Source organism: Prionailurus viverrinus, chromosome B1, assembly GCF_022837055.1.
Source record: "Prionailurus viverrinus isolate Anna chromosome B1, UM_Priviv_1.0, whole genome shotgun sequence".
Classification (NCBI taxonomy): Eukaryota; Metazoa; Chordata; class Mammalia; order Carnivora; family Felidae; genus Prionailurus; species Prionailurus viverrinus.
Genome location: NC_062564.1, coordinates 138,137,723 through 138,153,814, shown reverse-complemented (window position 1 = coordinate 138,153,814; position 16,092 = coordinate 138,137,723). Strand labels below are relative to the sequence as shown.

Genomic DNA, 16,092 nt, shown 5'->3' with positions numbered 1-16,092 from the left:
TCCCTCTCTCTCTGCCCCTCCCCCACTTGCTCATGCTTATTTTCTCTCTCTCAAAAAATAAACGTTAAAAAAAATTTAATATAAATGGTCTATAAATACTGATTTTTAAATATTGACTGTGTATCTAATCACCTTGCTAAATTTATACATTAGTTCTAACAGTTCATAGCAGATTCTTAAATTTTACATGCATATAATGGTATGTAATTTGTAACAATTTTTTACTTTCTTTTGAAACCCTATGTCATTTATTTCTTTTTCTTGCAATACTGCATTAACTCAGACCTGCAGTAGAAATGAACACGTGTTGCCCTACTAACGAATGAGGGGTCAACCAGGCAATTAGAGAAGAAATTAAAAAATATATGGAAACAAACGAAAATGAAAATACAACAATCCAAACGCTTTGGGACGCAGCAAAGGCAGTCCTGAGAGGAAAATACATTGCAATCCAGGCCTATCTCAAGAAACAAGAAAAATCCCAAATACAAAATCTAACAGCACACCTAAAGGAAATAGAAGCAGAACAGCAAAGACAGCCTAAACCCAGCAGAAGAAGAGAAATAATAAAGATCAGAGCAGAAATAAACAATATAGAATCTAAAAAAACTGTAGAGCAGATCAACGAAACCAAGAGTTGGTTTTTTGAAAAAATAAACAAAATTGACAAACCTCTAGCCAGGCTTCTCAAAAAGAAAAGGGAGATGACCCAAATAGATAAAATCATGAATGAAAATGGAATTATTACAACCAATCCCTCAGAGATACAAACAATTATCAGGGAATACTATGAAAAATTATATGCCAACAAATTGGACAACCTGGAAGAAATGGACAAATTCCTAAACACCCACACTCTTCCAAAACTCAATCAGGAGGAAATAGAAAGCTTGAACAGACCCATAACCAGCGAAGAAATTGAATCGGTTATCAAAAATCTCCCAACAAATAAGAGTCCAGGACCAGATGGCTTCCCAGGGGAGTTCTACCAGACGTTTAAAGCAGAGATAATACCTATCCTTCTCAAGCTATTCCAAGAAATAGAAAGGGAAGGAAAACTTCCAGACTCATTCTATGAAGCCAGTATTACTTTGATTCCTAAACCAGACAGAGAGCCAGTAAAAAAAGAGAACTACAGGCCAATATCCCTGATGAATATGGATGCAAAAATTCTCAATAAGATACTAGCAAATCGAATTCAACGGCATATAAAAAGAATTATTCACCATGATCAAGTGGGATTCATTCCTGGGATGCAGGGCTGGTTCAACATTCGCAAATCAATCAACGTGATACATCACAGTAACAAAAAAAAAGAGAAGAACCATATGATCCTGTCAATCGATGCAGAAAAGGCCTTTGACAAAATCCAGCACACTTTCTTAATAAAAACCCTTGAGAAAGTAAGGATAGAAGGAACATACTTACACATCACAAAAGCCATTTATGAAAAGCCCACAGCTAACATCATCCTCAATGGGGAAAAACTGAGAGCTTTTTCCCTGAGATCAGGAACACGACAGGGATGCCCACTCTCACCGCTGTTGTTTAACATAGTGCTGGAAGTTCTAGCATCAGCAATCAGACAACAAAAGGAAATCAAAGGCATCAAAATTGGCAAAGATGAAGTCAAGCTTTCGCTTTTTGCAGATGACATGATATTACACATGGAAAATCCGATAGACTCCACCAAAAGTCTGCTAGAACTGATACAGGAATTCAGCAAAGTTGCAGGATACAAAATCAATGTACAGAAATCAGTTGCATTCTTATACACTAACAATGAAGCAACAGAAAGGCAAATAAAGAAACTGATCCCATTCACAATTGCACCAAGAAGCATAAAATACCTAGGAATAAATCTAACCAAAGATGTAAAATATCTGTATGCTGAAAACTATAGAAAGCTTATGAAGGTAATTGAAGAAGATATAAAGAAATGGAAAGACATTCCCTGCTCATGGATTGGAAGAATAAATATTGTCAAAATGTCAATACTACCCAAAGCTATCTACACATTCAATGCAATCCCAATCAAATTTGCACCAGCATTCTTCTCGAAACTAGAACAAGCAATCCTAAAATTCATATGGAACCACAAAAGGCCCCGAATAGCCAAAGTAATTTTGAAGAAGACCAAAGCAGGAGGCATCACAATCCCAGACTTTAGCCTCTACTACAAAGCTGTAATCATCAAGACAGCACAGTATTGGCACAAAAACAGACACATAGACCAATGGAATAGAATAGAAACCCCAGAACTAGACCCACAAACATATGGCCAACTCATCTTTGACAAAGCAGGAAAGAACATCCAATGGAAAAAAGACAGTCTCTTTAACAAATGGTGCTGGGAGAACTGGACAGCAACATGCAGAAGGTTGAAACCAGACCACTTTCTCACACCATTCACAAAAATAAACTCAAAATGGATAAAGGACCTAAATGTGAGACAGGAAACCATCAAAACCTTAGAGGAGAAAGCAGGAAAAGACCTCTCTGACCTCAGCCGTAGCAATCTCTTACTCGACACATCCCCAAAGGCAAGGGAATTAAAAGCAAAAGTGAATTACTGGGACCTGATGAAGATAAAAAGCTTCTGCACAGCAAAGGAAACAACCAACAAAACTAAAAGGCAACCAACGGAATGGGAAAAGATATTTGCAAATGACATATCGGACAAAGGGCTAGTATCCAAAATCTATAAAGAGCTCACCAAACTCCACACCCGAAAAACAAATAACCCAGTGAAGAAATGGGAGAAAACATGAATAGACACTTCTCTAAAGAAGACATCTGGATGGCCAACAGGCACATGAAAAGATGTTCAGCGTCGCTCCTTATCAGGGAAATACAAATCAAAACCATACTCAGGTATCACCTCACGCCAGTCAGAGTGGCCAAAATGAACAAATCAGGAGACTATAGATGCTGGAGAGGATGTGGAGAAACGGGAACCCTCTTGCACTGTTGGTGGGAATGCAAATTGGTGCAGCCGCTCTGGAAAGCAGTGTGGAGGTTCCTCAGAAAATTAAAAATAGACCTACCCTATGACCCAGCAATAGCACTGCTAGGAATTTATCCAAGGGATACAGGAGTACTGATGCATAGGGCCACTTGTACCCCAATGTTCATAGCAGCACTCTCAACAATAGCCAAATTATGGAAAGAGCCTAAATGTCCATCAACTGATGAATGGATAAAGAAATTGTGGTGTATATACACAATGGAATACTACGTGGCAATGAGAAAAAATGAAATATGGCCTTTTGTAGCAACGTGGATGGAACTGGAGAGTGTGATGCTAAGTGAAATAAGCCATACAGAGAAAGACAGATACCATATGGTTTCACTCTTATGTGGATCCTGAGAAACTTAACAGGAACCCATGGGGGAGGGGAAGGAAAAAAAAAAAAAGAGGTTAGAGTGGGAGAGAGCCAAAGCATAAGAGACTGTTAAAAACTGAGAACAAACTGAGGGTTGATGGGGGGTGGGAGGGAAGGGAGGGTGGGTGATGGGTATTGAGGAGGGCACCTGTTGGGATGAGCACTGGGTGTTGTATGGAAACCAATTTGACAATAAATTTCATATATTAAAAAAAAAAAAAAAAAAAAGAATTGAACACATGTTGGAAGTGGATATCCTTGTTCAACACTGCACCATAACATGAAGTCTGATGTATTTCCCCCTTTTCAAATTATGAAAGTATCCTTCTATTTTTATTGTTTCAAGTATTTTTAACCAAAATGGAGGCTGGCTACCATCAGCATTTTTCCACATGTATTGAGATGTATTGTATATATTCATAAAATTATTCTTTTTTCTTATTAATTGTTGTGAATTCAATGGATAGATTTTTGAATGTTAAACCACACTGCATTTTTAAAAATGTTTTTACTTCTTTTTGAGAGAGAGAGAGCAAACATGCATGCTAGCAGGGGACAGGGGCAGAAGGAGAGGGAGAGGCAAAGGGAGAGAGGGAAAGAGAGAGAGAGAGAGAGAGAGGGAGAGGGAGAGAGAGAGAGAGAGAGGGAGAGGGAGAGGGAGAGAGAGAGAGAGAGAGAGAGAGAGAGAGAGAGAGGGAGAGGGAGAGGGAGGGAGAGAGAGAGAGAGAGAGAGAAAGAGAGGGAGAGGGAGAGAGGGGGGGGGGAGAGAGAGAGAGAGAGAGAGGGAGAGGGAGAGGGAGAGAGAGAGAGAGAGAATATCCCAAGCAGGCTCCATACTGTCAGTGCAAAGCCTGATGTGGGGCTCAAACTCACAAACCACAAGATCATAACCTGAGCCGAAATCAAGAGACGGACACTCAACTGACTCAGCCACCTAGGCGCCCCATAAATCATACTGCATTTCTAAAATAAATCCAAATATTCCATGAAAAAAAATAGTACTTAAGGTAAGAATAAGATTACAGGACAAAACACACATTAAATGTCAGAAAGTAGAGAACAGCTTTGCTAAAATCTAAAGCAAGAAGAAAGTAAACCATGCAGAATCACGTTTGCATTGGTATAGTGCTTATTTACATGTCTAATAAATACTTTGTAGAGAACTGAGGATTACTTTACAAAATAAATATAATGGAAGAAATACGTCCGATAATAATAGACAACTATAGTATCAAGTAAATTGAGAAAATATTAAGACTTGCCTGACTTCCCATAAGAAACCTGGTTACACTAGTGTCAAAGATGGAGAAGAAAGTGAGAACAGTTTTCAGATAGTAATGAGAGGAAGGAAGGAAAACATGTAGTCCGACCCCTCCACTGCAGGATCAGTGGCCTAATGGCTGAAGGAGGAAAAAATGGCCATCATTTAAGAGATCTGCTGGGGAAGCAGTCTTGTAGGGGAGAGCTGGGTATCTGTTAGAACAAGATAAAAAGAACATTCAGCGAAGAGATTGAAGATTTAGGGGATTATTTTGATACGAACTCCAGACAGGGCACAATGGAAGTAGTTCAAGAGTTGGGGATAAGTGAGAACAAGGACAGAAGATACTGACAACCTTAAGGAGATTAGATGTGGGAGATAAAAGGTGATGTAGGAGTCTGGGCCTTTGGATGGTACCCAATGTAAATAGGGATAAATAATGAGAGAAGTCCTGGCTATTCAAGGCAGATGGTGGTAAGATTGTTGAGTGTTGGCAGGTAGGGAAAGGTGGATACTTGGGAGTTTCCTTTTGACCACTTTTGACCAATGGGGGCAAAGCTTTACTTTTCAGTCTTTTTCTTAATTGACTTTCTTGGTATTTAAAATTATAGCCCAAGAGCATTCTTGAAGTCATCTCTCTTTCCAGTATTTTTATTTTTGGTTTTTGTTTTTGTTTTTTTTTTTTTTTTTGGTTTCTCCTACTACCTCTTATCATTCCTTCTCTTTCACTGACTCCTTTTCTTTTAATAACTCTTAATATTTCTGTGGTTCAGTCCTGCTTTCTTCTATCTGTACACATAACCTCATGCTCCCTGGTTGATTTCATCTATATGCATAGTTTTAGTCACTGCCTATATTCAGCTTCCTAAAGGACATTTTACTTAAGATATTAATGAGTACTTCAATAACAAACATCTGCAAGAACTAAACAACATCTCTTTGCCCAAACCAATTATTCTCTCTATATTTCCTTTCTAGTTTAAGAGGATAATGGAATTTTTTCTATTATCTCAAAATTTGGGTGAAGTGAGGTCAAGGCTAAGAACTACAAATGATAAATCCTCACACTCTAAAAAGGAAGACAAAGGCATCCATGGCAGACTTACTGAGAGACAGCATCACTATCATCCATCTCCTGCCTGTTGAAAATGAAACCAAACAGACTTCAAGCTGTATTATAAAGCTGTAATCAAGACAGTATGGTACCAGCACAAAAAGAGACACTCAGATCAATGGAACAGAACAGAGAACCCAGAAATGGACCCACAAACGTATGGCCAACTAATCCTTGACAGAGCAGGAAAGAATATCCAATGGAATAAAGACTGTCTCTTCAAATGGTGCTGGGAGAGCTGGACCTTTCAGCTGGACCAGCTATGGGAAAGCTGCATAGCGACATGCAGAAAAATGAACCTGGACCTCTTTCTTACACCATACACAAAAATAAACTCAAAATGGATGAAAGACCTAAAGGTAAGGCAGGAAGCCATCAAAATCCTCTAGGAGAAAGCAAGCAAATACCTCTTTGACCCTGGCCTCAGCTACTTCTTACTCAACACATCTCCAGAGGCAAGGGAAACAAAAGCAAAAATGAACCACTGGGACCTCATCAAAACAAAAAGCTTCTGCACAGTGAAGGAAATAATCAGCAAAACTAAAAGGCAACCGACAGAATGGGAGAAGGTATTTGCAAATGACATATCAGATAAAGGGTTAGTATCCAAAATCTACAAAGAACTTACCACACTCAACACCCAAAAAACAATCCAGTGAAGAAATGGGCCAAAGACATGAACAGACACTTCTCCAAAGCAGACATCCAGATGGCCAACCGACACATGAAAAAATGCTCAACATTACTCATCATCAGAGAAATACAAATCAGGGGCGCCTGGGTGGCTCAGTCGGTTAAGCGTCTGACTTCAGCTTAGGTCATGATCTCAGGGTCTGTGAGTTCGAGCCCTGCGTCAGGCTCTGTGCTGACAGCTCGAAGCCTGAAGCCTGTTTCAGATTCTGTGTCTCTCTCTCTCTCTCTGACCCTTCCCCATTCATGATCTCTCTCTGTCTCAAAAATAAATAAACGTTAAAAAAAAAAATACAAATCAAAACCACAATGAGATACCACTTTACACCTGTCAGAATGGCTAACATTAACAACTCAGGCAACAACAGATGTTGGCGAGGATGCAGAGAAAGAGGATCTCTTTTGCACTGCTGGTGGGAATGCAAACTGGTGCAGCCACTCTGGAAAACAGTATGGAGGTTCCTCACAAACTAAAAAATAGAACTACCCTACAAGCTAGCAATTGCACTAGTAGGTATCCAAGGGATACAGGTATGCTGTTTCAAAGGGGCACATGCACCCCAATGTTTATAGCAGCACTATCAACAATAGCTGAAGTATGGAAAGAACCCAAATGTCCATCGATGGATGAATGGATAAAAAAGATGCGGTATATATATATACAATGGAGTACTACTCGGCAATCAAAAAGAATAAAATCTTGCCGTTTACAACTACATGGATGGAACTGGAGGGTATTATGCTAAGTGAAATTAGTCAGCGAAAGACAAATATCATATGACTTTGCTTATATCAGAACTTTAAGATACAAAACAGATGAACAGAAGGGAAGGGAAGCAAAAAGAATATAAAAACAGGGAGGGAGACAAAACAGAAGAGACTCTTAAATATGGAGAACAAAGAGAGGGTTACTGTGGGGGGGAGTGGGCTAAATGGGTAAGGGGCATTAAGGAATCTACTCTTGAAATCACTGTTGCACCTATACGCTAACTAACTTGGATGTAAATTTAAAAACAAATAAATAAATGAAATTGAAAAAACAAAAAGAAAAGAAGAAGAAATGAAACCAAACAGATTAGAAATAGAAGTAGGGGCACCTGGGTGGCTCAGATGGTTAAGCATCTGACTTCAACTCAGGTCATTATCTCACAGTTCATGAGTTCAAGCCCTGTGTCAAGCTCTGTGCTGACACTTGGAGCCTAGAGCCTGCTTCAAATTCTGTGTCTCCCTCTCTCTCTCTGCCCCTCAGCTGTCTGCACTCAGTCTCTCTCTCTCTCTCTCTCAAAAATTAAAAAAAAAAAAAAGAAGTGAATTTATAAATGTAGAGAAGACTATACCTCCATAAGAACAAAGGCAGGGGTTCTCCAAGAAAACCTCTGGGATGGACTAATAACTAGAAGAAGGAAAAACCTGACATCTCAATTTTGGCTAGCAACACACTATAATAAACTTTTTGGTAGTGATAAGAATGCTTATCTTGGTCTAGCCACCAGAAATGGATGCAGGAAGAGATTTCTTGGGAGAACCTGACACATACCTGCAGGAGTTTAGGACATATGTGAACACAGAAACTGGTCCCAGCCGGGAGAATTCTGAATGCAAGAGGCTAGATGGAACTGTCAAAATTGTAGAGCAAGGAAAAGGAGGACAGTAGTTAGTCAAGCTGTACTTCTACCAGTGGGTTCTTCAATAGGTTTCCCATTAGGCAAACAGATGCTGCAGAAGGGCTAAAGCGTCTTAATGGGCCAAAGACACGTGCCTCTGCTACACTGTGCTACACGTGCCTGGTACACTGCAGTACCAGGTCGTAGGGCAGACTACAGGAGGTAAGAGACAGCCAGGAGAAAACTGCCAAAGATAGCCTGAGTGTGTACCACACTCTCAACAAAGAAGTGGGCAATGGGGACATATCCATGGGGATCTTCAAAAACTTTCCTAAATGCACAACTGTAAATGTCCACACTTGGACACCTGCTACACTGGCAGCTACATTACAACAGTCCTGGTCACAGAAGTCTTTGTCCTTTCTCTTCTAATCTTCCTTCCAATCAGAAGCCAAAAGCAAAAACGGGCAGGAGGTAGAAAAATGAAGGAAACAGAGCACACTCCCCTTCTTGACTATATGGTCCCTGAGTCATGATTGGGTCTGAGTTCAGGGGAGAAGCTTTCAAACTAGATTTAAGTCTTTGACTAGACTTTTCATACTTGTGAATTTAATCACCAAAACAAGGCTTGTTCTTATAGTTAAAAATAACCTCTTGTCAAGATGTAGGGAAGGAAGATCCAAGATGGCATAGCTAAAGTCAAGGATGAGAGAAAAATAAAGCTAGTTCCTATCTGTATGCAAATCAGATATAGCCCATATACCAGACTTACCAGTCCACAGTGCCACCATCTACTCTGTTAATCAAGTCAGGAACCTAGGAGTCATCCTAGATTCTCCCCCTCCCTAAGACCCTGACATCCAATATTATGTCTTAAAACCTCTTTTAACACATCTCTTCTTCCCAAGCCCCTTAGCTACTAGTCTAGCTCAAACCTAAAGTACTGGAATAATCTAACTTAGTGATTTTCTACCCTGGCCCATACTTATGAATCTTAAAATATTAAAACTAAATTCAAACTGATACCTCGGCTCCATTTATGGGGATCCTCATTTATGGAGTCAGGTAGGACCCAGCCATAAGTTTTTCAAGGGGGTCTCCAGGGTGTTTCAAAAGTTCATACATGGTTGAGAATCACTAACCTAACTGGTCTCTCTTCCAGACTGTCTTTCATAATGCCACAAGAATCATCTTTTTAAAAATGCAAATCTTAGAGCATCTGGCTGGTTCAGTTGGTTCAGTGTCTGACTCTTGATCATCTCAATCACAGGATTGAGCCCTGAGTCAGGCTCTGTGCTAAGCATGGAGCCTACTTGAGATTCTTTCTCTTTCTCTCCCTCTGCCCCTCTCCCTCACTTGTGTGCTGCTCTCTCTCTCCCTCTCTAAAAAAAATTAAAAAAAAAAAAACATGCAAATCTCATATTAACCTTGAGTAGTGGTTTTCAATCTAGGGTAGAATCACTTAGAGAGCTTTTAAAAATCCTGATACCAGGCCAAACTCTAGACCGATTAAAACAGTCTCTAGGAATACAAACCAGGTATTCCCAGGTGATCCCAATATACAGACAAGGAAACCACTGCTCTAGAAGCAATGGGAAGCCACAGAAAGTCTTTTAGAACAATAAAATGCAAACTCCCCTGCAGATAATAAAACCTTCTCTCTAACCTTCGTACCCTCACCACTCACACTACCAGAGCAATATAGTTCCCTCAAAGGGCCACACTTTTCCCCTTTTGTGTAAAGTATTACCTCAATTGAGAAATTACCTCAAAGCAAGTATTACCTCCACTGCTCACCCACAGCTAAGACCCAAACCACCTTTAAGGTTAAGATCTTTCAAGAACAGCCTTTGTATACAGTGTCCCCAACACACAGCTGAGCTCATCAACCCACCTGTAACTGTCTTGATTCTGTAGGGCAATTCTTAATGTTTACGTCTAACTTCCCTGTTGAACTGCTTGAAGTGAAAAACGTGTCTTATTCATGCTTTTATCCCCAGTGCCTATCACTAGGCATAGCACATAGTAAGCACTCAAATATCTACTGCATTCATTCCATTTAAGTAAATAATTATTTTCTATTATCATGCAGGTAGAATCCCATTATTAATAAAGTGAAAAAGACATCATATTTATATATTATATTCAAGTCTCATTATAACAGAAACCAACAGCTATACTTCTAAAAAATGTGAAACAAATATTTAATGTTTGTTCTATTTATGAATAGTAGTAAATAATGAAAAAGGCCATAAAAAGGGCAGTAAGTTAGCTTTACACCTGAAATGTCCTTAAAATATACCTTTTCAAAATGTTATGCTGGTATAATGACATCTGCGTGTTTTAGGAAGTGAACTAAGAGTAAAATGACAAGTACTTAGCTACCTTAAAATAAAAACAGATCATGAAAAGCTTTCAAATGCTTTGAATGAACTACACTTAAATCTAAAAACTCTGAGAATCTGGTGACCAGCATTTGATGGCAATTTCTAGTACTCTGGGTAATCTGTCACCCAGCAAAAACTCAGGTCTCCACAAAACCCAGGACAGTTTAAGCAGAAAACAGAGTATTTTATCAAAATAACAATAAAGTTACATTCAACATTTTATATTCATATAGTCACTACATATGTGACTTCCCAAAGATAATAATTTTGCACAAATATTAACTTGAGAACTATACACATTATGTACCTCATTCAAAAGATTTTTGTTGTACCCGCATTGATATGGGCCATGGAAATTATCTTAGCATGCAAAAAGATTACTAAGTTACTATGTGTTTAGAATAAGTTCTTTTTTCTTGATTACTAAATTAATCTAGTATTCGATGAAAGCCTATTACTTGTTTGGGAATATGTTAAAATTGAAGTATCTAAAGTGACTAGTAAGAACATAAAGGCATTAACCACAACACTTGAGCATTTGTGGCTAATTTTTTTTTTTTTTTACCTTATTTGGCGATTTCAAAGGTGAGATGGCTATTTTATTTGGTGTCTGTGTTGTAGAATTTAAAGTTGATCCAATAACACCACTTTCAGATATTGTTATGGTCTTTGATGGAGTCCCGGGAGTAGACTGTGAAAGAACCCTACCTGCAAATGAGAGGCAGCACATCAGTTTGACTTTTTTCAATAATGATATAAAATGTATGTGATGATGATCTACACCCACAAAGACTGTAGTCTGTATGTTCACTATTTCATATGTATCCAGGTAGGAACTTAAACACTCAAGTGAGGCCCTAATGAACTAAGGTGAAACTAGTCAGGAGGAAACAAAACAATGCTTCTTAGTAACACTTAGTATCTTAATACCACTTTATGTAAAGTCCATGAAAACACTTCTCACTGTTCTCATCAATCCTGTTAAGTTATATTTATCAGAAAATAGGCTCAGGACAACTGTGCAACGTGCCCTGTGTAACACAGTTCCTGAAAGTCAGGCCTTGAATCCAAGTCTCAAAACTTAATCTCTGTACTATACTACAGCTGTTTTACTCTGAACTTACGTGCTCGCTTCGGCAGCACATATACTGAACTTAAATCATTCAGGATACAATTTCAACCCACATCTATAAAACAGACATTGGACTAACCTGAAGACTATCTGATTTAATACTATCTGATTTTAGACTGCCAAAAGGAAAACAAAAAGTTCTTCTCGGACAGATTCCAACAGGAGTACAGGAATACGGTGAACCCTTCTGGACACTACCCTTCAGGAAAAACACAGAAAACTGTAGGGTGTCTGGATGGGTTAGGAAATTGGGAATCATCTCACAATGAATTGAAATACTAGGAATTTTTATCCTAGTCAAGAAAGGAATACAAAGACATGACACATCTCCAAATTCTTGAAAGACTGTGTGACAGTCATTAGTGCTAGTCACCAAGTATTCTGGTTCTCTCCCATTCTGGGCACATGGTAGAACTGTGTACTCCCTGAACCCCCCACCCCCACCCCATTCCTGGTGATTAGGTTAGGGTCACATGACAAGTTCTAACTGATGAACTATGAGTAGAGGTATTGCATTTCTGGGCCAGAACATTTCTGCCAATGCAAGACCTTCCAAAGCTCTACTTTTCCTCTGCCACATCTGAGATGTCGGTTCCTCTGTCAGCTTGAGTCCTTGTGAGACTGTAAGAAGAGCCCCCTTTCTAATCCACAATGGATATGTGATCTTATCAAGTATGAATAAAAAGTGAAAAAATTTTTTTAAACTTCTGAGATTTAGAGATTTTTATTATGGCAGGAAAGCCAAGATTATCCCGACTCATCTCTAGGCTGTCAAGTTGAAGGATTAGAGCCACTCTCTATCACATCAGATGCATAGCACAAATGCACAGAAACAGAAGTTTCAGTTCAGCACTAGGAAAGAACTTCTAACAAAAATTTCCACTTGAAAAGACTGTTTCACCACAAGTGAGTTTTTAGTCACTGAAGGCATTCCAAGCAGACGCTGTATAATCAAATTCACTGGCTGAAAAGGGAATTCAAGCACCCAAAGAAGAGAAAAGGTAGATAACTACATTATCTCTAAAATTCCTTCTTAGATGCTATGATTTAACTTATAAATATATCTGGAGATGAAAGAGAGAGGGAGAGAGGGGAGAGAAAGAGAAAAAAGAAAGGACTTTCTCTTTAGACAAAAATAAAAAACTAGCACTTAAGAGCTTCCGGATTATTTTTTTCTGACACAGTATAGAGTTTCTTTTTTAAAATCAAGTTGATCTGACATTTATGAATGTTTAAAATATTTTCAATTTATTTGTAGTACACACTTACATTTAATTTCATTGAAATAGTCATTAACAAATTTCAGTTGAGAGTTGATTTTTTTTTAACCTGAATAACATAACTAAGTCAATTCTATATAAACTAAATGAATCTGCATCAAATATTTTTAGACCACCCTAAAGTGCTAAACCTGCCTGAAGTAAAATGATTGCCTGTTCTAGTTTCTAAAACTAGTTATCTGTGGGATAAACCTGAAGCCCAAAAAATGATTATATTAAGAAAATAAATTATCGGAGCACCTGGGTGGCTCAGTCGGTCAAGCATCTGACTCGGTTTCGGCTCAGGTCATGATCTCGTGGTTCATGGGATGAATCCCCACATTCGGCTCTGCACTAACAGTGAAGAGCCTGCTTGAGATTCTCTATCTCTGCTCTTCCCCCAACCCCCCCCCAAAATAAACAAACATTAAAAAAAAAGAAAAGAAATGACCAATAAAGACACAGTTTTATAAAATGCTCATCACTTACGGTTATTACTATAACTTCTTATTTGTTTGGCATTACATAAATTCAGAAAAAAGTGTCAGAAAAAGTTAATGCAGAAAATCCTCAATTCCTGAAAATAGCTGATCCAGAAAAGGCCACTTAAAGTGAATTCATTTAAGACAGGGACAAAAATTTCACTACAAATAAGAAAACTAAGAGTAAATCTTTCAGTTTTCTTTTCTTTTTCCTTTTTTTTTTTGCTTATATTTAACAAAACTCGAGTTTATAATTAAAACTACAGTAACTCTTAGGATGAACTGTTAAGTCTAGGGGAAAGAGGATTCTTCTGAAAATTAGTGTGACAGCACAATGACAGATGCAGTTTGAATGGGCACAACTTGATCATACTGAAGGTCATCTCTGCCAGGCCAAAATATTTCAGGATTTCATCAATTTTCCCAAGAACCCTCTATACTTGTTAAAATTCAAGTTACTCTTAAAAAAATTGTTTTTTGAGAGACAGCATGAGTGAGTGAGGGCAGACTGAGAGGGAGAGAGAGAATCCCACGAGGTGCAGACAGAGAGAGAGGGAGGGAGACACAGTGTGGAGCCTGGGGGGGGGGGGGGGTGGTGTTGAGCTCACGAACCATGAGATCATGACCTGAGCCAAAGTCGGATGCTTAACTGACTGAGCCACCCAGGCGCCCCTCAAGTTATTCTTTTTGAGGGGCTTGCTTGTTTTTCATCCAGATAGCATCCCTCCTGATTATCTAATCTCCAAATCCCTATTTATCCTTAGCTCCACAGACAGATTCAACAAGTATGCAAATTCTACAACCTCCCCTTGAAATCAATTTGCAAGGTATTTACACTCCACTGTCAGGTGTTCTCCAAGAATCAAGAAACATACTCCAAAAGATAGGGGATGGGGGACAGGCAGGGAGCTGGCTTATCTAAGCAAGGACTAATTCTTAAGAGATTAATTTATTAGTGAATATTTTCACATTGATAAAGCTTGCTCCACTGTAGAAACCTTGTACCTCGGGAGCTCTGATAACAAGGACCTCTGTATCTCATTAAACTGTCTCCAAAGCTTTCTGAAGTGTGTGGAATCAACATTTTATAGAAGAGGAATCGATAATTATTTACCCAAGATCACAGACAAAATCTATACAAGAGCTATGACTAAAACCCAAGTTTCCCAATAGCTCCTTCCACACCACCACACTGCTTCCATGATATACATATTCATTCAAAATACATATTCACTGAACCACATCTATGTGCCAGAAACTGTGCCAAGTCTGGAAAGAGAGATAAACAAGGTAAAAGAACTATCGTTAATGTGGCACATACACACAATGGAATATTATTCAGCCTAAAAAAAAATTCTTACATGCTACAACACAGATGAACTAGGAGGACATTGTTTGAGTGCAATAAGCCAATTACGAAAGGACACATACTGTGTGATTCCACTTATATGAGATATGTAGAGTAGTCAAATTGATAAGACACAAAAAGTTTCTGTTAGGAGTTGGGAGGGAGGGAAGAATGGGGAGTTATTGTTTAATAATGTAGAGATTCTGTTTTGCAAAATGAAAGAAGTTCTGAAGATGGATGGTGGTGACACTGGTACAGCAGTGTAAATATACTTAATGCCACTGAATAGTCCACTTAAAAATGATTAAAATGTTATGTATGTTATGCCACAATTTATGTATGTATTTTTATCAAAAATTTTTAAATATAAATTAATTTTTAAGGGAGTTTTGTTTTGTTGAGAGAGAAAGAGACAGAGAGAGGCTCAACCAACTGAGCCTCCCCAGTGCCCCAATATAAATTAATTTTTAAAAATTACATGACAAACAAAACAAAGCCAAAAAATTACCACTAAGAAAAATTATAAATGTAGTAGGGGAAACAGACAAGAAAACCAAGTATTATAATACAGTGTGACTAATGGAAATATTAAAAACCAGTATGAAATGTAATAGAAGTCTAATTAAAGTTAAGAATTTGGTAGGTATAATTAAATTCTAAGGGAATACATAGGAGATGATCAGGGGAAGAGTATGGCAAACAAAGGCATCATAAGTAAAAAGGAATGCCAAGATCCTAAATCCCGAGAGAACATGGTCTATTTGGTAATTTCTTAAAATAAGTTAAATTAGGTGAAAATGAAAAAGGTATGTATTCGATCATAAATGCCTTTAATGTTAAAAAAGCACTGGCATCTAAATTCAAATCTGACAGACTGAAGCCAAGAAACTGATAAGAAATGAATATGGCCAAGAAAATCTGAAGCAAGGGTGTGACAAGATCAGATCTGCATTTTTAAAAAAATCACTTACACACAAACTTAAGTTTATCTTGACTGTAAGACAGAAAAAGATTTCCATCTTCAATGAGAAGCCCAAAAGTCGTTAAAAAACAATCTAAATGTACTTTGAAAAGTCAATAGCTACAATATAAAGATGACAGAACCTCCTTGTGATAAGAGAATTCAACAGTAGAGGTACTTCAGTGTTTTAAAATTTAGTTCCTAAGAATTTAAAAGGCTATATAATGGAACTAGTTGACAGTGGAAATTCTCTCTCCAAACTGAACTTAATGCCAATGATTCTAATGAAATTTAATAGAAGTCTATCTATGCTTTTTGGTAGGGCCAAGAAGTCTGCCCGTAATTAAAAGGTGAAACTATGATTAATGTGCAAACACATTATATAAATGACCCAAAGACCCAGCAATGATATCATTATAGTCAAACGTCAAAGGTGAAATCTTGGCATTGACCAAATGTTCACTCAGG

At 38.1% G+C, this 16,092-nt stretch overlaps 1 protein-coding gene across 7 annotated transcripts in view; it reads right to left on the bottom strand.

Moving 5' to 3' along the window:
- The window catches only part of LIN54 (lin-54 DREAM MuvB core complex component), a 75,496-nt gene that overhangs the window by 38,451 nt on the left and 20,953 nt on the right, over positions 1-16,092 (bottom strand). For all 7 annotated transcript variants that reach the window (XM_047856058.1, XM_047856061.1, XM_047856057.1 and 4 more), the window contains exon 4: positions 11,008-11,150. In XM_047856058.1, coding sequence (XP_047712014.1) covers positions 11,008-11,150 — 143 coding nt within the window. The remainder of the gene's footprint in view (positions 1-11,007; positions 11,151-16,092) is intronic.